The sequence below is a fragment of the Tursiops truncatus genome, chromosome 10, assembly GCF_011762595.2.
Source record: "Tursiops truncatus isolate mTurTru1 chromosome 10, mTurTru1.mat.Y, whole genome shotgun sequence".
NCBI lineage: Eukaryota > Metazoa > Chordata > Mammalia > Artiodactyla > Delphinidae > Tursiops > Tursiops truncatus.
This window is the reverse complement of record NC_047043.1, coordinates 81,369,748-81,393,177: the sequence shown is the minus strand read 5'-3', so window position 1 is coordinate 81,393,177 and position 23,430 is coordinate 81,369,748. Positions and strand designations below refer to the sequence as shown.

The 23,430-nt window shown below is 39.4% G+C and overlaps 1 protein-coding gene across 1 annotated transcript in view; it reads left to right on the top strand.

The window, feature by feature from the left end:
- The window catches only part of TAFA4 (TAFA chemokine like family member 4), a 128,026-nt gene that overhangs the window by 93,357 nt on the left and 11,239 nt on the right, over positions 1 to 23,430 (top strand). Inside the window, exon 3 of the mRNA XM_019947428.2 lies at positions 15,598 to 15,753. Coding sequence (XP_019802987.2) covers positions 15,598 to 15,753 — 156 coding nt within the window. The remainder of the gene's footprint in view (positions 1 to 15,597; positions 15,754 to 23,430) is intronic.

The following is a 23,430-nucleotide window of genomic DNA, read 5'->3' as shown; positions in this document are numbered from 1 at the left end:
TGTAAGGAGGCATTAAATGAAAACTTTTCGGGAAATAAGGAATTCATGCACCAGGTGGGGAAAAATTAAAACAAAGGTTGCTGACTGTTTCAAATCTTTAATTCAATAAATATCCGTTGGTAAGGGGACCATTATAAGGTGGATGCTTGGCTCTTAGAGGCACTTACTTTTTCCTTATTCTGAGAAGCATAACTTTTTAAAAATGAATTCAGTTCTTTGCATTTCTTCCTAGATCTTCCCAGTTTAATAGTTATTTAAGTAGTCTATAATAATAATAGCAGTAATTTTACTGTCATTATTATTAGCACCACAAATACTTTTAAAATTTTTATTGAAGTATAGTTGATTTACAAGGTTGTGTTAGTTTCTACTTATAGCAAAGTGATTCAGTTTTAAGAATATATATATATATTCTTTTTCATATTTTCCATTCTGGCTTATCACAGGATATTGAATATAGTTCCCTGTGCTATACAGTAGGAGCTTGTTGTTTATCCATCCTATATAAACTAGTTTGCATGTAGCACTACCAATATTTATTGAGCACTTACTATACACCAGGCAGCATTCTTGACACTTTATCTATATTACTATTTATCCCCACATCAGACCTCTGAAGGCTTATTATTTTGCAGATATGGAAACCGAGGCAAAGAGAAGTGAAGTCACTTGTTGAAAACCTCCCAGAAGTAGAGAGATGGCAGGATAGCTATTGAAACAGAGGCACCTGGTGTCTTTAGTGACTGTAATGACTTCAAGTTATTTCTCGCAATGTTAGCTAACCCCAGCTTCTTATTTGGAAACTTCTCAAATCTAAAGAAAGGTTGAGTGAAAAGTACATCTTTAGATCCCTTATGAGATCCTATCGTATTAGAGCTGCCAATTACATACGCCTATGCCTATGCAGCTATTCTTTTCTTTTTTCTGAATTGTTTGAAAGTAAGTGGCAAACTGCATATATTTCCCAAGAACAAGATGATTCTCCAATACAGTTTGCTACTGTAATAAACAATGTGGACATAAGCTAAGGCAGATAATGAATTGGGTTTAAAAATCCCATTTACCATACACACACGCAGACAGAAACTTTTTCAGAAACATGAATGATCCCAAAAGCTTTCTTCTGCCCAGTCATGTTTTCACTGTGATACCCCTTGATGTGAAGCATGTCACCTTTTTCAGTCCATGAAGTTAGAATTAGTGAGTGACAACGTATGAGTCATCTCAGGCTGCCGTAACAAATTACCACAGACTGGGTGGTTTAAACAACAGAAATTTATTTTCTCACCGTTCTTGAAGTTAGAAGTCCAAGATCAAGGTGTCAGCACATTCATTTTCTGGTGTGGTGTCTCTTCCTGGCTTGCAGACAGCCCCCTTCTCACTGTGTCCTCACGTGGCCTGTTCTGTGTGCGTGTGTGGAAAGGGCAGGCTTTCTGGTATCTCCTCCTCTTCTTATAAGAACACTAGTCCTGTTGTGAGGGACCTGCCCTTTAGACCTCATTTAACCTGAATTACCTTCCTAAAGGCCCTATCTCCATGTACTGTCAAATCGGGGGTTAGGGATTCAACATATACATTTTGCGGAGAGGGGGTATAATTCAGTCTATGACAGACGTTTTGAAGGAATACTTCTGAAATATGGGAAGATTAAGTCTACTGTAAAGTAGCATCTCAGTGTAACATGTGAAAGTATATGTTATTAATTACAGACAGCTTTTATATTATAATTAAACTGGGAACTATTTCTAGTTTATATATATAAATAATCAGAAAGACTATATATATATATATATATATAATATGATATGTATTCATCTAATGATGAGATCCTCTCAGAGCATTTATTCCATACTTATCATCTTATCATCTTCTTATATGTATCTTCTAGTTGATGGTATTCTTGACAAAGAATGGCAAAGAGATAGTAGATTTGCCTCAGAAAAGTGTGGAGGGCAAGTCTTTAGAATATGTGTTTTTTTAAAAAAATTTATTTCTTTTACAATAGATTCTTGTTGGTTATCTATTTTAAATATAGCAGTGTGTACATGTCAGTCCCAAACTCTCAATCTGTCCCTCTCCCCAGCCTTCCCCCTGGTAACCATAAGTTCATTCTCTAAGTCTGTGAGTCTGTTTCTGTTTTGTAAATAAGGTCATTTGCATCATTTTTTTTTAGATTCCACTTATAAGCGATATATGATATTTGTCTTTTTCTGCCTGACTGACTTCACTTAGTATGATAATCTCTGGGTCCATCCATGTTGTTGCAAATGGCATTCTTTCATTCATTTTAATGGCTGAGTAATATTCCATTGTCTATATGTACCACATCTTCTTTATCCATTCATCTGTCGAGGGACATTTAGTTTGCTTCCATGTCTTGGCTATTGTGAACAGTGATGCAATGCACATTGGGGTGCATGTGTCCTTTTGAACCATGTTTTTCTCTGGATATATGCCCAGGAGTGGGATTGTTGGCTCATATGGTAGCTCTATTTTTTGTTTTCTAAGGAACCTCCATACTGTTCTCCATAGTGACTGTACCAATTTTCATTCCCACCAACAGTGTAGGAGTGTTCCCCTTTCTCCACACCGTCTCCAGCATTTATTGTTTGTAGACTTTATGATGATACCCATTCTGACTGGTGTGAGGTGATATTTCACTGTAGTTTTGATTTGCATTTCTCTAATAATTAGTGATGTTGAGCATCTTTTCATGTGCTTTGGGCCATTTGTCTGTCTTCTTTGGAGGAATGTCTATTTAGGTCTTCTGCCCATTTTTTTTTTTGTGGTATGTGGGCATCTCACTGTTGTGGCCTCTCCTGTTGCGGAGCACAGGCTCCGGACACGCAGGCTCAGCGGTCATGGCTCACGGGCCCAGCCGCTCCGCGGCATGTGGGATCTTCCCAGACTGGGGCACGAACCCGTGTCCCCTGCATCGGCAGGCGGACTCTCAACCACTGCGCCACCAGGGAAGCCCTGCCCATTTTTTGATTGGGTTGTTTGTTGTTTTGATATTGAGTTGCATGAGCTGTTTGTAAATTTTGGAGATTAATCCCTTGTCAGTCACATTGTTTGTGAATGTTTTATCCCTAGAATAGGTGTATTATTTTGAATAATGTCAGATGAAAAATTTTCTTAAGATGAATTAGGAATGCTGAGTATGGGAGATTTTTATTCTAAAAACTAAGGTAAGTGGCTGGGTTGTGTTGACGTTAGAACATATTATTGTTTTGACTTTTAATCAGTTATTGAAAAACTGTATTTGTAATTATCTATAAGAATAGGATAACAACAGTTTTCCCCACAAAGACAGTGTTCCAGGTAGATGGGAAATTTTTCTGGAGGAAAGTTGTATTTTTTGAGTGCGGGTGGAAGGTCTTGGGCAGGAAAGGAAAAGGCAGTTGGGATAAAATTCTTAGACTGCGTTAGATACGGCTTTTCAGGGAAAAATTGTAACATAGTGTAACGGATCATCTTTTATTTTATCATGGCCTTTTGCCACAGGATCATAACTGTCTACAAAAGCATTCAGAAGCTTCCCCAATTTCCCCATGAGCTGCTCTTTAGCCCTTCGCCACTTCAGCCATTCTCTTTTGTGAAGTCTTTCCAGGTGATTTTCTCCTCTTTAATTATTGGGCTAAATCTGCCGTATTCTCAGTGAATGGCTTTGAGTGGTATTCGAGCAGCTCTACTATGTCACTCTCAAGGACCTTATGAAATTCTTCATCCTTTGTAACATTTGCATCATAGGATGTTTTGGACCATCGCCGAGAGGCTCTCTGACAGCCTTGACAGGACAGTCCCTGGTGTTGAGTGGGGACTAGTTTTATGTGTGACTAGGCATATTTTTTTATTCTGATGATGTTAATGAATACTCACATAGCAATGAACACAGCTTCCATATAGACCATCCAGCACAAGGGTGGCACACAGAAAATCGGAAAGAGGAGGGTTAGAAATGAACTGTCTGTGCTCCTAACAAATGCCTGCCTCTTCATTTAGGTTCCACCCATTACCTCCTGCCTACTCAGACATCTCTCTAGCAGCTTTCCCTCTCTATCAGATTTTTCCCAACAGCATACATGTTTGCTGTAAATTCTCATATCTTAAAAAAGAAATGGCTAACACCTGTATACCCTATACAGTATCATTTCTCTTCTTCCTTTCACAACACAATTTCTAGCTATAATTACTGTCTCCAATTTCTCACTGTATGCTTTCTCTGAAACCCATTCCAATCATGATTTGCCTCCACAGTTTTTCTGACACTTTTCTTGTGAAGGCCACCCCTGACCTTAATACTGCAATGTCCAGTGGTCCTCATCTTACTTGAACTCGGAACAGCAGTTAACATGATCACTCCCTTATCCTTGAAACCTTTGTCCCTTGGGCTTGCAGAGCACCCCACATTCCTCCTTGGTTTTTTTCTTAGGCCACTGGCCACTGCTTCTCTTCTCCCAAACTCTTAGCATTGAAATGAACCTTTTAAAAAATTCTCCAGCTACAGTTATTTCCTTGGGGATTTTTACCCAGTCTGTTGGTTTTAAATACCATCCACATATTCTAATGATGAACAGATGTCTAGCTTGAAACCAGCCTTCTCTCTTAAACTCCAGACTCAGACGTCTAATCTAACTGCCTATTTGACGTTCTTCAGTTAGGAACCTAACACCTAACAAGCAAGCTCCTGGTTTGCCCCGTTTTATTTAAGAGTCAGCCTCACCCTTCTTGTTGTTGAAGGCAACAACCTCAGAGTCTGCATCGACTCCTCTCTTCTTCTCACATCGTACATTTAACCCATCAACACATCCTGTCACCTCTACCTTCTAACTATATCCAGAATGCCACCTTTTCTTACATCTCCACTGCTACCACCTGGACCAAGCCATCATCACCTCTCCCTGGGTTATGGTGACAGGAGCTGTGTCCCTGCTTCCATCCTTGTTCCTCGTTAGTCTGTGGTCATTACAGTAGATCCTTTACAAATATTTGTCATATCCGGTCATCCTAAGTTCAGACTTCCCAGGGGCTTCCCATCCGGTTGTGAGCCTCACGGTGACCCATGAGGCTCTGGGTAACCTGCCCATTCACCCTGCATTATCTTTCAGACATCATCTCCTACTCATCTTCCCTCCTCTCACATAGCTCCGGGTAAAGGGCCTCTTTCCCTCAGATATCTGCAAGTAATAGTCTCTCACCTGCTTTAATTTCACACTGGCGTGTTAGTTTCTTAGGGCCTCCCTGTTTTAAATTCCATTTTTCATGCTTTGTGTTTCTTTCATCACAAAAATACAAAAGACTCTTGAGGAAGAGGCTTTTTCTGTCCTGTTTTGTTCAGTGTTACATTTCCATGTGTCTGGCACAAAGCAAGTGCTCAACGAGTATTTATTGAATAAATACGTAAACAAAAAACCCAAAGTCATTTATTCAACATCTATGGTGTAAGTAGCTCACGATTAAACACTTTTCATTCATTAAGCACTTTAATTGAAACTTCATAACCATCATGTGCGACAGATAATGTACTAGTTGTGTATCAGAAAAATGAGATTGAATGACTCAGTGGAATTCTCCAAGTGGGGAAGCTGGCATTCCATTTCAGCAATTCTGACTCCAAGTCCAGGGCTCTCCCCTTGGTTACCAACAGCGAAGAATTCCATTTCCGCCTTAGGAGAATCGTTAGATATTTCCATTTGGTATCTCTACTTGTTGAGGCCAGAAGCATCTCTCTTTTTTACTACTGTGTCCTCAACCCCAGCAGAGGGCCTGGCGCATAGTAGGGGCTCAGAGGATATTTGTCTGCACAGCTAAGTTACCATGTTTGTCCAGCTGATGGTCCCATGGCTACCATAGTCTTAACTTACGTGACGTCTCTCTTTTTGACAAAAAGCCAAGTTGGAGCTGGGATAGGGGAAGAAAGTTGAGAATTATAAAGGAAGCACAACTAGGAATACTGGGCATGTTTCCCAAAGGCAGGTGACTAGCCACGGCCTCATTCTCTGCTTTCATTTCATGAAATCTTGTTTTCAGCCCTTTGTTTCCTCTGTTCTGCTTCCATGGAGGGGGGAGGCTGAGAATGCGAAAGAGAATACCCCGCTCAAATCAAATAAATGCCTTCTAAGATCACTGGAGTGTGACGCTTCTCTCTGAGGGTGTATTTTCTTGTGCTGGGCTGGAGGAGGAAGGGAAAAAAGGATTTAAACAAAAGGAAAAGGATTCAAGGGAAATAATAGGATAAAGACAAAGTCACCCTAATCTGATGCTTCTGTCTCTCCATCAGCTTTCAAGCAGTTTCAGCCAAAGAACTTTCATTGCAAATGTGGTTTTTATATTTTACCTCCTTTACAGTGGGAAAGCCCTGACTGCACTGGGACAAATAGTTATTTACCCTGCTTTTTGCAACTTTTCTTAAAAGCATATTTATTTATTTATTAAAAACAAAATTTTTTTTAACATCTTTATTGGAGTATAATTGCTTTACACTGTTGTGTTAGTTTCTGCTGTATAACAAAGTGAATCAGCTATACGTATTCATATATCCCTATATCTCTTCCCTCTTGCGTCTCCCTCCCATCTTCCCAATTCCACCCCTCTAGGTGGTCACAAAGCACCGAGCTGGTCTCCCTGTGCTATGTGGCTGCTTCCCACTAGCTATCTATTTTACATTGGTAGTGTATATATGTCCATGCCACGCTCTCACTTCGTCCCAGCTTACCCTTCCCCCTCCCTGTGTCCTGAAGTCCATTCTCTACGTCTGCGTCTTTATTCCTGTCTTGCCCCTAGGTTCTTCAGAACCTTTTTTGTTTTTTTTTTAGACTCCATATATATGTGTTAGCATACGGTATTTGTTTTTCTCTTTCTGACTTACTTCACTCTGTATGACAGACTCTAGGTCCATCCACCTCACTGCAAATAACTCAATTTCGTTTTTTTTTATGGCTGAGTAATATTCCATTGTATATATGTGCCACATCTTCTTTATCCATTCATCTGTCGATGGACACTTAGGTTGCTTCCATGTCCTGGCTATTGTAAATAGAGCTGCAGTGAACAATGTGGTACATGACTCTTTTTGAATTATGGCTTTCTCAGGGTATATGCCCAGTAGTGGGATTGCTGGGTCCTATGGTAGTTCTATCTTTAGTTTTTTAAGGAAGCTCCATACTGTTTTCCATAGTGGCTGTATCAGTTTACATTCCCACCAACAGTGCAAGAGGGTTCCCTTTTCTCCACACCCTCTCCAGCATTTATTGTTCGTAGATTTTTGATGATGGCCATTCTGACCGGTGTGAGGTGACACCTCATCGTAATTTTGACTTGCAATTCTCTAATGGTTAGTGATGTAGAGCATCCTTTCATGTGTTTGTTGGCAATCTGTATATCTTGTTGGGAGAAATGTTGATTTTGGTCTTCTGCCCATTTTTGGATTGGGTTGGTTGTTTTTTTTGATATTGAGCTGCATGAGCTGCTTGTAAATTTTGGAGATTAATCCTTTGTCAGTTGCTTCATTTGCAAATATTTTATCCCATTCTGAGGGTTGTCTTTTGGTCTTGGTTATGGTTTCCTTTGCTGTGAAAAGCTTTTAAGTTTCATTAGGTCCTGTTTGTTTATTTTTGTTTTTATTTCCATTTCTCTAGGAGGTGGGTCAAAAAAGGATCTTGCTGTGATTTACATCATAGAGTATTCTGCCTATGTTTTCCTCTAACAGTTTTATAGTGTCTGGCCTTACATTTAGGTCTTTAATCCATTTTGATTTTATTTTTGTATATGGTGTTAGGGAGTATTCTAATTTCATTCTTTTACATGTAGCTATCCAGTTTTCTCAGCACCACTTATTGAAGAGGGTGTCTTTTCTCCATTGTATATTCTTGCCTCCTTTATCAAAGATAAGGTGACCGTATGTGAGTGGGTTTATCTCTGGGCTTTCTATCCTGTTCCACTGATTTATATTTCTGTTTTTGTGCCAGTACCATACTGTCTTGATGACTGTAGCTTTGTCATATAGTCTGAAGTCAGGGAGCCTGATTCCTCCAGCTCTGTTTTTCTTTCTCAAGATTGCTTTGGCTCTTTGGGGTCTTTTGTGTTTCCATACAAATTGTGAAGTTTTTTGTTCTAGTTCTGTGAAAAATGCCAGCGGTAGTTTGATAGGGATTGCACTGCATCTGTAGATTGCTTTGGGTAGTATAGTCATTTTCACAATGTTGATTCTTCCAGTCCAAGAACATGGTATATCTCTCCATCTGTTTGTATCATCTTTAATTTCTTTCATCAGTGTCTTATAGTTTTCTGCATACAGGTCTTTTGTCTCCTTAGGTAGGTTTAATCCCTAGGTATTTTATTCTTTTTGTTGCAGTAGTAAATGGGAGTGTTTCTGTAATTTGTCTTTCAGATTTTTCATCACTGGTGTATAGGAATGCAAGAGATTTCTGTGCATTAAGTTTTTTTGTTTTTGTTTTTTTTGCGTTACGCGGGCCTCTCACTGCTGTGGCCTCTCCTGTTGCGGAGCACAGGCTCCGGACGCGCAGGCTCAGCGGCCATGGCTCAAGGGCCTAGCCACTCTGTGGCATGTGGCATCTTCCCAGACCAGGGCACGAACCCATGTCCCCTGCATCGGCAGGCAGACTCTCAACCACTGCGCCACCAGGGAAGCCCTGTGCATTAACTTTGTATCCTGCTACTTTACCAAATCCGTTGATTAGCTCTAGTAGTTTTCTGGTAGCATCTTTAGGATTTTCTATGTACAATATCATGTGATTTGCAAACAGTGACAGTTTTACTTCTTCTATTCTGATTTGGATTCCTTTTATTTCTTTTTCTTTTCTGATTGCTGTGGCTAAAACTTCCAAAACTATTCTGAATAATAGTGGTGAGAGTGGGCAACCTTGTCTTGTTCCTGATCTTAGTGGAAATGGTTTCAGTTTAAAAGCATATTTAATAAGAAAAAAAATATGTATTTAAGCAGATAAAGTTAATCCATCCTCTATAGCAATCCCAAAGAAATCAACTTTTTTTGGTAAGGATTGTCCTAACTCTTTTAATGTTATATACATCAGTTAGTCAGGTGAGTGAGGAACCAGGCGTCTTAAATTTTACACTTCTGCCAATATTAATTTTAAGTCACCTTTTTTGAAAACAACATATACAACCTGATTGCAAGTTCAGAAGTGTGGAAAGGAATCAAGGAAGTTTTACGTTTCCCCACTTATAAAATATGTCTCCAAGAACACTGAGAATAGTGACTGCCACACAGTATACTGTATGAAAGTGTTGGTTAAATAAATAGAAATAAATACGCTTCCATCTACCTGCCCGGAGAAAACTGGAAGGAAAGTGGCCCAGAAACTGACAAGGGTTAACAGCAAAAAAAGGACAGTTTTCTTTTCCCCGCTCTTTGGCCAGCTTCTGTCCAGTGAATCTGGCTCCACTTCTGGATAATTCATTCGTATATACTCCAATTCACACCTTGAAGCTCTAAAGTAAGAGAAATGAGAGATTTCAGCTACAACTTCTCACTTACTGTACAGGTCTTATGTATATGTATTTAGCTGTAGTTTTCAAGACAGATCTCCAACTGAAATGTTCCCTGCTGTTTAAGAGAGAAAATGCATCTTTGTTTTAAGTGAATTTACCTGAAATGGCCACTTTCTGGTAGTAAACTTATTGAACAAGGCATCCCTTTTGTATGTTTTTAGAGAACTAAGCCACTAGTTTGTCTGTTTTCTACTTTCTTTCTTTTTTCTCATCCAGTAACACTATACTACGTAGCTGTATGATGTTTACGATGGTTACATTTATATGTCAACTTGACTGGCGGGGTGCCCAGTCACACATTATTCTGGGTGTTTCTGTGAGGGTGTTTTGGATAAGATTAACATTTGAATCTATAGATTGAGTGAAGCAGATTGCCCTCCCTAACATGGGTGGGCCTCATCCTATCAGGTGAAGGCCTGAATAGAGCAAAAAGCCTAACCTTCTTCTTGAATAAGAGAGAATTCTTCCAGGTTTTGAACTGGGATGTATCTTTTCCTGTTTTTGCACTCAAACTGAAACATCAGCTCTTACTGCATCATGAATCTGTCCACCCTTGGACACATCTTCTTGGTTCCCTTTCTCTGGAGAACTCTGACTAATACAATGTTAACACATGAGCTGCTCAAGCACGTATAATCAGTGATTTCTGTGCATCGCCCACACTGGATCCCTATCTTCTGCCATCATTCTTTCAGCAGTTTTAAGTACCTGTTTCTGAGAACCCATCTCCTGTGCAAGGAACAAAGATTACAAAGAAACGAGGCACATCCTTATTAAAAGATTGTTGTCACATGTCAACAGTATACACATTTCTAGAAAGACTGTCTAAATGGAGCCACATAAACATTGTTATCAAGTAGAAAAGATGTTTATGTGGGAAACTGAGCCATATCTTGTGACTTGCTGAGGTAGAGATACTATTTTGGCTGTACTTGGTGAAATATTAGCTACCATAGCGACTACACTTTCTGCTGTGAGAGCATAGACACTGCCTGGGTTTGAATCTCTTCTCTTGCTATTTTCTAGTTGTGTTAACTTGGGCAAATCAATTTCTGGACATTTTATTAAATGTAAAATAGGAATAAAAATAGTGCCTGTACTGTAGCATTTTAAAAGATTACATAGAATATTTGTAGAAAGTTTAGAAGAGTGCCTGCAACCTACCATATTTTATCAAATCTAAGATGCTGTCAATTGTGAAATATACTGCTGTTTTGTATATTTCAAAGAAAGAAAAGCAATGCCAATTATAATGGTAAGATGCTATCAGTTGTGACACATCCTGACATGTTAAAATATGTATCTTAAAAATCAATGAAGTACCATAGTTGGTGCTATATAAATGAATAAAATTCTAGACCAGGCAAGCTGATTATTCAGAGACAAGATTGAATAGAAAAAAAAAAAAAAACTATTTGCATTTGTGGATGGTTATCTAAATAGCAACAAAATTCTCAGCAAACTGTAATATTAATGAATGTTCACATCACTTCTTGACTATTCTAGGAAGTTACTAAAGCACATTTCTTTTATTTTCTTAATGAGGTTTAGAGCTGCTTTCATTATAGATTCTCTAGGACCATTAAAAATCTAATTAAGGCATGATGGCTGTTACAGACTGAGTGTTTGTGCCCCCACCACCCACCAAATTCATATGTTGAAGCTCTAACCCCCAAATGTGACTGTATTTGGAAAGAGCGTCTGTGAGGAGGTGATAGAGGTTAAATGAGGTCATAAGGTGGGCCCTAATTTAATAGGGCTGGTGTCCTTAGGAAAAAAGGAAGAGACACCAGAGCGCGTGCTCTCTCTCTCTCTCTCTGCCATGTGAGGACATGGTAAGAAGGAGGCTGTTTAAAGCCAGGAAAAGAGCTCTTACCAGGAGTTGAATTGGCCAGCACCTTGATCTTGGATTTCTGGCTTCCAGAACTCTGCGAAATAAATGTCTGTTGTTGAAGCCACCCAGTCTGTAGTAGTTTGTTGTGGCAGCTGAGCAAACTGAGACAATGGCCAACAGGGAGGGTGGTCACTGAGAGAAGACTGAGGATGAATTCATCCCAGCCACCCCTCTTCCCCCTCGTGGCTACTCATTACCTGTCCAGGACCGTTTGACCTGAAGTGCTTATTTGCAATTGGAGACTACAGAAAGGATCTCCCCATGAACTCTCCCCAGTCCTCACTTTTCTGCTTACTTGGTGCTAAAGTCCCATGCTACTTTACTGACATTGTAATTACTCTTTATTTTTCACTTATTTACTTTTTTACAATTGTACACAACTACCTATGGGAAATCAACACTCTTCTTGCAAACATTTAATTAGGTTTATAGTTTTAATTACTCCTTTCATATTTATGTTTTCCTCTGTAGTGGATTGAAAACGTTCTCTCATGCTGGCCATTTGACTCTCTGGGTACTGGTTCCGCTTTTATGTATTTTACAAATGAAACTTTGCCTTAGTGTTTGTTCTCACCATTAATTGGATTTTGCTTCCACCATTTAAGATAGTATGACAGGGAAGGGCCAGAAAAAATTCACCATGATATAGAGGTTACTTCGTAGAAGGTCTATCTGTATGGATTAAAAATCTGAAATACAGAATTGTAAAAAGGAGCTTTGTTATTCAAAGCACATACACCAAACAACAGAAACCAAGCAAAGCATTAACCTGTGGGAATCCTCGGGGAAACCTGTTTTAAGGAGTAGATGAGATTTCTTGTAATTCACAGAACAATATATATGTAAACGGTATATCTGAAAATCATGAGGGTGCTCAAGGGTGCCTGAAAACCTTTCATTAATAATTTCTAAACATTGCCTCTACAGTCTTGTTTCCATTGTTTTTTTTTTTTAATCAGAGCAAAGGTAAGTCTTTCCATCTTGGTGTAACCAGAGTTGGTGCATTAGTTATCCATTGCTGTGTAACAAATGAGCCCCGACCTTAGATGCTTGAAACAATCAACAAACAGTTGGCCCTTGAACAACGTAGGTTTGAACTGTGCAGGTCCACTATACTATGATTTTCTTCAGTAAGTATGTACCGTAGTACCACACGACCTGTGGTTGGCTGAATCCATAACTACAGATAAGGAGGGCCAACCATAAGTTATACTCAGGTTTTCGACTGGGTGTGTGCGGTCAGTGCTTCTAAGTCCTGCATCGTTCACAGGTCAACTATATATTATTTTACAGTCTTTGAGCAGCAGGTATCTGGGAATGGCTTAGCTGGGTGGTCCAGACTCAGGGTTGTTAGACTGTAGTTGAGCTGTTGGCTGGGATTGTAGTCTTTGAAGCCTCGACTAGGGCTGTAGGATCCACTTCCAAACTCACTCGTGGCAGCACACAGCATGATTTCCTCCAGAGTGACTGATGAGCAAACGAGGGACTGCACCACTGTCTTTTATAACCTGACTGTGGAAGTGATAAACCATCACTTGTGATGTGTGCTATTGGCACTGGCACACAGACCAGTGCTGGTGCGGTGCAGGAGGGAATGTACCTTGAAGCTCACTTACAGGGTTGTTGGCAAGAGACTTCAGTTCCTTGCCACAAGGGCCCCTTTATAGGGCCACTTATCCCATGGTTTCCTTTGAGTGAGTGATCCAAAAGGCACAGAAAGGGTGACCACCTAATTTTGGAAGTGACATATCATCATTTCCTCTGCACGCTATTGGTCATAAAGACCAACCCTGGTACCATGTGGGAAGGGACTGCACAAACGTGTGGACAGTAGGAGACAGGGAGCATTAGGGACCATCTTAGATGGTGGCTGCTACAGCTGACATGACCTCGAACAGAACGACAGACTCATGGAGTGGAATCATTCCCTCAGGTCCAGCCATGAGAATGGGTCCACTTAGTGTTAAGCTAAGTTCTCTCTTGGTCTTACAATCTCCTGATAATTTTCCAATAAATTCTCTTTGGCTTAAGTGAGCTTAGATCACTTTCCATTGTTAAAAGACTTCTAACTGATAAAATGGACTCCAATATAAATTAAACGTAAACCATTTTCTGTTTGTTACAGGAGTATGGAAGTCAGTTTTATCATTGTTGGCGATGGGAGGTAGAAATATAGAATTGTGGACAGAGCAGTGAGGTGCTAGGATGGAATTGGAGATGCCAGTGTGGACTCACGCTGTACACACACACACACACACACACACACACACACACACACACACACACACACACACACACACACACACACACACACACACTCTCTCTCTCTCTCTCTCTCTCTCTCTCTCTCTCTCTCTCTCTCTCTCTCTCTCTCTCTCTCTCTCTCTCTCTCTCTCTCTCTCTCTCTCTCTCTTCCTAGGTCTATCTGCCCTCTCAGCCCCAAGTCACTCCCTGGTAGCAATGAATAAACCTTTGTGCCAAGGTCCTGGTTTCTAAATCTGAAGCCCCACTAAAAACAATCAGGGCTCCTTGGAGAAAAATGATGAGGGCAGGGAAAATCTGGCACATCTTTTGAGCCAGAAATTTAGCTAAGATCTCAAAGCATAATGGGGATATGTCAAAATGACACAGCTGCCAGTATGAAGGGGCTCCTCCTGTCTAGATCTGAGATAATTTGAACATTAATATAGAATCAGTTTTGCAACCATCATATTAATAATTGGTTCTGGTGGAAGTCATCAATGGATGCTAAAAATAGTGGGTCAAAGTTTGAAGAGTGGGGTGTTTACATAGTTTGAATATATTTCCCCTTAAAATGCTTATTAATTACAAAGGGCAAAATAGTACCTTTAGAAATGGAGAAAACTGGCAGCCACCACCTTAAGCATGTGATTAAAAGTAAGAGCACCAAAAGCCGGATAAATGACATTATGTGCCTCCTGATATGATGCACTGAGAAGAACATAGTGTCACTTCTGGGGTAATCTGCTAAAAGTGCATTGCCTGACTCTAATCAGGAGGAAACATCAGACAAATCCCAACTGAGGAACATTGTACAAAATAACTGACATGTATTCTTTAAAAATGTCAAGGTCAAGGAAGATAAAGGCTGAGGAGAAGTTTCTGATTAAAGAAGGCTAAAGAAATGTGAACTAAATATAATGTAGGCTTCTGCATTGGATCCTGAGCAGCGGGGGAAATGGCTCTAAAGGACATTTTTGGGACGAGGAAAAATTTGACTGTAGATTGTCAGTTATATAATAGCATTGTATTAATGTTAAATGTCCTGAATTCGTTAATTATGTCAGAGAAAGTCTTTATTCTTGGGAAATACACAGTATTTAGGGGTGAAGGAGTGTCATGTCTGCAACTTACTCTCAAATGGCTCAGAAAAATATATGAAAGAGAGTGAATGAGAAAGCAAATGGGGTCACATGTTAACAATTAGGGAATCTAGGTAAAAGGTCTTATATCAGTTTGCTATTGTTGCTGTGACAGATTACCATAAATTTAGCGGCTTGTTTCTGTAGGTGAGAAGTCTGGCACAGTTTGGCTGGTTTCTCTGGGTTAAAATCAAGGTATCCGCAGGAGAGCCTTCCTTTATGGGGACCCTGGCGAAGAATCTGCTTCCAAGCACATCCAGGTTTTTGGCAGAATTCAGTGCCTTGTGGTTGTAGGACTGAAGTCTCCATTTCCTTGACTCTTGGCCCCTCCATTTTCAGGCTAGCAATGGTGTTTTGAGCCCTCCTCGTGGTTTAAATCTGAATTCGCCTTCTGCTTCATCTCTCTGCTTTGAAGGGTTCATCACCTTAGCTCTACATGGATAATCCAGGATAATCTCCCTCTCTTAAACTTAACCAATTAGTAATCTTAATTACATCCGCAAAATCTCTTTTGCCATGTAAGTAACATAACACAGCCATTGGTGTGATACTGGGGCTAAAGGTCCTGGAAGCCAAATTTCTGTATACCTCAGTTTTATAGGAGTTTCTTGCACTATTCTTGCCACCTTTATATAAGTTTAAATTTACATCAAAACAAACAAACAAAAAGGATTCATAAACGTATATACATGGAATTGGGAAATGTAGTCATGGCATCATTCACATCCTTGGTACTTTCATTTCTTCCTAACAGCACTGGGTCTGTTTTGCTCCCCTGTTATCCACCAGGTCACCACCAAATCAAGCAAGGGACCTGTGAGGTGGTCGCAGTGCACAGGTGCTGTAACAAGAACCGCATAGAGGAGCGATCACAAACGGTCAAGTGTTCTTGCTTCCCAGGACAGGTTGCTGGCACAACTCGGGCTCAGCCTTCTTGTGTTGAAGGTAAGACCTTTCTGGTCAGTTTCCCTAATGTTGCAAAAGGACCTAACACGAAAGAACCCCCCTACTTTGCTGTCTTTGCAACTCAAAGGAAACTAGGGCTGCACCTATGTCAACTATGTCAGTGTCATTTAAAAAATGAACATAAATATAACCCCACAAATTTCTTAATGAGTAGGGTATTAATGATGTCTCCCAAGAGGTACCAATGAGGAGTTCAGTTACTGGACAATCAGGAAGATATGCTTTGATTTCTGCTTGCCCAACTGTCTCTCCAAATATCACCCACTGGAGCAGTTTCTTCCCTAGACATGCTTTTCCGCCTCCTCTAAAACTCTATTCAGAAAGTCAGCAACCTGGTTTTCTCACCTCGTGTTTGATGTTATAGACTAATATTCTCTTTATTTCTAGTTTACTATTTATACAACATCTTTGGAGCAAGTTCTGTGAGAATAGTTTGGGATATCATTCATTTGTTGTTTCCCTATCCCCTAGCAGAATATGGTGGCAGTGGTTTAAAAAAAAGAATCAGTGTTGATGGTTGTAGGTGGAGGCCTGGGACTGATTCCTTTTGATGCGCCCTGGCTCCTTCAAGCAGACACCTTGTTAGAAACAAGTATCAGTCCCCAGGGGGACAGATGCATGAGGTTAAGTCTTGTAGCAGTTTCTCTACAGTGGTGTGAAACCTCCCTGAAAACGAACACTTCCTGTCTTATCTGATGCATTTCTAAAGGTCAGCAGTTAAAACACACACACATTCTTATCTCTAGAACCATACAGTCAACAATAATTAACCACATCCCACCTACCCTACCAAACAGACACACGTTTGTAGACTGCTTGGTGTACACATACTGTATACATACCATTGCTGTGTATCAGCGTGATCTCTGCCACCTTTCAAAATGGAAAGTGAACGTGGAAAATTTCCCATCTAGAATTCCTCACCAGAAACTCTGGGGGCCAAATGTGTTGCTGAATTCAGATTCTGTCAGATTTAGTTAAGGCAACATAGTGCAGATGCCATCTATTACCTAACAGACCTAACATCTTCTGCAGTTGCACCCCATAATTACAGATATTAATATTTATACAGTAAAATATATGAATATTCATGCAGGATGGGATAAGGCAAGATGAAGAACCTCATGTTAATTCAAGTCAGGTATTGCTGCCATTCTAAAGAAATTTTTGCCATTTTCAGAGCCTTTTGGATTTGGGGCTTAAAGATAAAGGATTGTAGGCCTATAAAAAGAAAGGTAAGGATCTTTAACATTAAAAAAAAAAATTGCTAAGTTTGTCTCCCCAGCTGGGACAGTTTAGTGTATATATTTGCTCCATTACTGAATCCAGATCATACTCATTTTGTCTCCTTGCTCTCTCTCAAATCAGTCCACTCTTCTCTACCCCACTGTCACCTCCACCGTCTAAGGGCCTAAATACATTTTGCTGAGCTTACTACTCTTCGTCTTCCAATTTTCACGCTGTAGCCAGAATGATCCTTCTACAGAAACAGAACTCATTACATCACTCCCATATTTAAAACCACACTTCAGTGACTTTCCACTGTCTTTAAAATGAAATCCAAATTCCTTACCATGGCTTGGCTGACGAAGCCCTGCATAATCTCGTTCTGTCTTACTTTTTTCTTTGAACTACTGTACCCCAGGCAAACTGGAGGCTTTTCTGTTCCCTTTCATCTCTGCACTTCACCTGTCATTGCCTGAATCGTTCCCTTCATCCCCCCAACACACATTTGTCCACTTAATGCCTAGTCACCTTTCAGATCTTCTATATGTTCTTGTATCTCCCCATACTTCCAGTTCATGATGTGCATCTTGTTTTGTTGTAAAAACGTGTCGAATGTATGCTTCCCATTAGTGTGCAAGTTGCTTGAGGATGGGAACTGGGTCTCTTATTTACGTCTCCCCGCAGTAGCTGGTGCATGATGAGTTTTAGCACAGGAGAGAATTACTTCATCTTCACTAATCACAGATTCATTTCGAAAGGTAACAACAATGGTTGCTTGCCTCTGCAGATTTTACTTAATTTTTAATTAACAGTTGTAAAGATGTTTAATGTTTTTATTGAAGTATAGTTGACATACAATATTATGGGAGTTTTAGGTGTACAACATAGCGGTTTGACATTGATAAACATTACATATTGATCACCAGGATAAGTCAACCATCTGTTGCCACACAAAATTATTACACAGTTATTGACTATATTCCCTGTGCTGTGTATTACATCCCCATGGCTTATTTTATAACTGGAAGTTTGTACCTCTTAAGTCTCTTCACCTATTTTGTCCAACCTCCCACACTTCTCCCCTCTGGAGACCACCAGTTTTTTGTTCTGCATCTGTGAGTCTGTTTCTGTTTGGTTCTGTTTGTTGTTCTTTTTTTTTGTTTTTTTAAATTTTTTAGATTCCACATATAAGTGAAATAATATGTTATTTGTCTTTCTTTGTCTGACTTATTTCACTTAGCATAATACCCTCTAGATACATTCACATTGTTGCAAATGACAGAATTTTCTTCGTTTTATGGCTGAGTAATATTCCATTGTATATATATATATACACCACATCTTCTTTATCCATTCATCTGTTGATGGGCAGTTAGATTGTTTCCATACATTGGCTGTTGTAAATAATGCTGCAGTGAACATAGAGGTGCATATTTCTTTTCCAGTTAGTGTTTTTGTATTCTTTGGGTAGAGAGCCAGAAGTGGGGTAGCTACTGGATCATATGGTGATTCTATTCCTAGTATTTTGAGGAATCTTCATACTGTCTTCCATAGTGGCTGCACCAATTTAAATTCCCAACAACAGTGTATAAGGGTTCGCTTATCCCACACGTGATTGTTTTCTTAGTTTGTTATTAGTTTATGGAAATACAATAGATTTATGTATACTGATTTTTGTATCCTGCAACTTTACTGAATCCACTTATCGCTTTTAATAGTTTTTTGGTGGCATCTTTAAGGTTTTTTTCATATATACTATCATGTCATCTGCAAACAGTGACAGTTTTACTTTTTTTTCTAATCTGGATAACTTGTATTTCTTTTTCTTGTCTGATTGTTGTGACTAGGACTTCTCACACTGTGTTGAGTAAAAGTCGTGATAGTAGGGATCCTTGTCTTGTTCCTCATCTTAGAGGAAAAGCTTTCAGCATTTCACCATTGAGTGTGATGTTAACTGTGGGTTTATTGTATATGGCCTTTATTATGTTGAGGTACATTCCCTCTATACTGACTTTGTTGAGAGCTTTTAATCATAACTGGATGTTGAATTTTGCCAAGTGCTGTTTCTTTATCTATTGAGATGACTGTATGATTTTCTCCTTTATTTTGTAAATGTGGTGCATCACATTGATTGATTTGCAGATATTGAACCATCCTTGAATTCCTGGAATAAATCCCACTTGATCATGGCATACGGTCTTTTTAATGTACTGTTGAATTAGGTTTGCTAATGTTTTGTTGAGGTTTTTTGCTTCTATCTTCATCAGGGATATTGGCCAGTAATTGTCTTTTTTTTTTCTTTTTTTGGTGTACAGTCTTTGTCTATAGTTTTAGTATAAGGATAATGAGTTTGGAAGCATTCCTTGCTCTTTAACTTTTGGGAATAATTTGAAAAGGATAAGTATTAACTCTTCTTTAAATGTTTTATAGAATTCATCTCTGAAGACATCTGGTCCTGGACTTTGTTGTGAAGGGATTTTTTGTTTTGTTTTCTGGAGTATACTTGCTTTACACTGCTGTGTCAGTTTCTGCTGTACAGCAAAGTGAATCAGCCATATGTATACACGTATCCCCTCATTTGTGGATTTCCTTCCCATTTAGGGCACCGCAGAGCATGAAGTAGAGTTCCCTGTGCCATATAGTAGGTTCTCATTAGTTATCTATTTTATATTTGGTATTGATAGTATATATATGTCAATCCAAATCTCCCAATTCATCCCAGCCCCCCCTTCCCCCTTGGTATCCTGTTGTGAGCTTTTGGATTATTGAGTCAATTTCAATGCTAGTAATCAGTTTGTTCAGATTTTCTATTTCTTCCTGATTGCCTTAGAAGAATGTATGTTTCTAGGAGTTTATCTATTTCTTTGAGGTTGTTCAGTTTGTTGGTATATAATTATTTCTCCTGACCTCTTATGATTCTTTGTATTTCTGTGGTGTTGGTTGTAACCTCTCTTTCATTTCTGATTTTATTTATTTGGGCCCTTTCTTTTTTTTGCTTGATGAGTATGGCTAAATGTTAATCAATTTTGTTTATATTTTCAAAGAACAAGCTCTTAGTTTCATTGATCTTGTCTATTTTCTTTTTAGTCTCTATTTCATTTATTTCTGCTCTAATACTTATTATTTCCTTCCTTCTGCTGACTTTGGGCTTTCTTTGTTCCTCTTCTTCTAATTCATTTAGATGATAAGTTAGGTTGTTTGAGATTTTTCTTGTTTCTTGAGGTAGGCCTGTATCACTACATTTCCCTCTTAGAACTACATTCACTGCGTCCTATAGATTCTGGAAAATTGTATTTTATTTTTATTTGTTTCGAGAGAGCTTCTGATTTCCTCTTTGATTTCTTCACTGACGAATTGGTGTTTTGGTAACATGTTGTTTAGTCTCCATGCATTTGTGTTTTATCCAGGTTTCTTTTTGTAATTTGATTTCTTGTTTCATACCTCTGTGGGTGGTTGAAAGTGCTTGATTTCACTCGTCTTAAATTTATTGAGACTTGTGTTATGGTATAATGTGATCTATCCTGGAGAATGTTCCATGTGCTCTTGAAATGTATGTGTTTTTTCTGCTTTTATAGGAAACTGTTTATTTTATACTGGAGTGCAGTTGATTAACAGTGTTGTGTTAGTTTCAGGTGTACAGCTAAGTGATTCAGTTATACATATACATGTTTCTACTCCTTTACAAATTCTTTTCCCATTTAGCTTATTACAGAGTATGGAGCAGAGTTCCCTGCTGCTATACAGTAGGTCCTTGTTGTTTATCTATTTTAAATATAGAGGTGTGTACATGTCAAGCCTAAACTCCCAATCTATCCCTTCCCCCACCCTTCCCCCCAGTATCTATAAGTTCGTTCTCTAAGTCTGTGATTCTGTTTGTGTTTTGTAAATAAGTTCATTTGTATCTGTTTTCTTAGATTCCATATATAAGTGATATTATATGATATTTGTCTTTCTCTTTCTGACTTACTTCACTTAATATGATAATCTTCAGGTCCATCCATGTTGCTGCAAATGGCATTATTTCATTCTTCTTAATGGCTGAGTAATATTCCATTGTCTATATGTGCCACATCTTCTTTATCCATTCATCTGTTGATGGACATTTAGGTTTGCTTCCATGTCTTGGCTACTGTAAACAGTGCTGCAATGAACACTGGGTGCCGTATCCTTTTGAACCATGCTTTTCTCTGGATATATGCCCAGGAGTGGGAGAGCCGGAACATATGGCAGCTCTCTTTTTCCGTTTGTAAGGAACCTCAATATGGTTTTCCGTAGTGGCTCTACCAACTTACATTCCCACCAACAGTGTAGGAGGGTTCCCTTTTCTCCACCCCCTCTACAGCATTTATTGTTTGCAGATATTTTGATGATGGCCATTCTGACTGGTGTGAGGTGATATCTCATAATTTTGATTTGCATTTCTCTAGTAATTAGTGATGTTGAGTATCTTTTCACGTGCCTCTTGGCCTTCTGTATGTTTTCTTTGGAGAAATGTCTATTTAGGTCTTCTGCCCATCCTTTGATTGGGTTGTTTTTTTGATACTGAGTCACATGAGCTGTTTGTAAATTTTGGAGACTAATCCCTCGTTGGTTGAATCATTTGCAAACATTTTCTCCCATTCTGTGTGTTCTCTTTTCATTTTGTTTATGGTTTCCTTTGCTGTGCAAACACTTTTGAGTTTAATTAGGTCCCATTTGTTTATTTTTGTTTTTATTTCCATTACTCTGGGAGACGGATCAAAAAAGATATTGCTGTGATCTGTGTCAAAGAGTGTTCTGCCTATGTTTTCCTCTAAGAGTTTTATAGTATCTGGTCTTACGTTTAGGTCTTTAATCCATCTTGAGTTTACTTTTTTTTGTGTGCTTTTTTTTTTGGTGGACTGTATCTATCAAGGTCATCTGATCTAATGTGTCACTTAAGGCCAATGTTTCATTATTGATTTTTTGTCTGGATGGTCTGTCCATTGATGAAAGTGGGGTGTTCACGTCCTCCTATTATACCTGTCAAGTTCTACCTTTATATCTGTTAATATTTACTTTATGTGTTTAGGTGCTCCTCTGTTGGGTGCATAGATATTTACGAGCATTATACCTTGTTGGATTGATCCCTTTATTATTAGGTAATGTCCTTCTTTGTCTCTGTTTACAGTTTTTGTTTTAGAGTCTATTCTAAGTATTGCTACATCTGCTGTTGATTCCCTAGTGTATTTTTCATTTAAGTTACTGGATATATGTATTTTTAATCAGAGTATAGTTGATTTACAATGTTGTGTTAGTTTCAGGTGTACAGCAAAGTGAATCAGTTATACATACACATACATCCACTCTTTTTTAGATACTTTTCCCATACAGGCCATTACAGAGTATTGAGTAGAAGTTATTGTATTCTTTAGTTTTGATGTTTTTTTGAAGTTCTCACTGAGTTCATTCATTCTTCTCCTTTGTTCAGTGAGTGTCTTTATGACTATTACTTTAAACTCTTTAGCTGGTAAATCGGTTACCTCCATTTCATTTAGTTCTTTTTCTGTGTTTTTTCCTGTTTATTTCCATTTGGAAGGTGTTTGTCTCCTCATTTTGGCTAACTACATATATGAGGTATGTCAGCTATGTCTCCCGGTCTCGAAAGAGTGGCCTTATGTACAAGGTGCCCTGTGGGGCCCAGTGGCACAGTCACCCTTGGTCACCAGAGCCAGCTGCTCCAGAGGTATCACTGGTGTGGGCTGTATGCACCCTCCTTTTATGGTTGAGTCTTGATTGCTACAGACACACTGGTTGGTGGGCAGGGCTGACCCCCAGGCTGGCTGGTTGCATGGGTTGGCCAGGACTGTTATGGGGCACGTTGATGTGTAGAACTCATCTCTGGCACAGCTGGCTGTGGGGCCTGATCATGACTCTTGTGGGACTGCCGGTGTGCGGAGCTCTCCGAATGCTTTGGAGGGACCCCAGTGCCGGCCAAGCTGCTGGGTGGGGTAGGGGGCAAGAACCATTTTGCAGGGGCACTGGTAACGGCTGAGGTGGCCCAGCAGGTGGGGCAGGAGCTCCTTTGGAGGGACTGATCACAGCTGGGTAGGGTCTTAAGGGAACACCGGGGTGGGGCACACAGTGTTAGCTAGGTAGACGGAGAGTTACGGAAATGGTGCACATCAGTGATGGGCAAGCTAGGTAAAAGGAGAGTTAAAAAAAAAAAAAAAAAAAAAGGGTTCCTGCCAGCACTTCTGTCCCTGGAGGAAGTTCCACCGGCTCCCTGCCCCTCTGGCATGTGTCCTAAATTTAGTCGATGAATTTCCTTCTTGTGTCACACAGGCACTTTGCAAGCTGGTGCCTCTGTACTGGGACTGGGAGCAAGTGAGTTTGTGTGTGAATCCTTCAAGGGTGGAGTCTCCGTTTTCTCCATTCCTCCAGCTCTCCTAGACGTAAGCTCCACTAGTT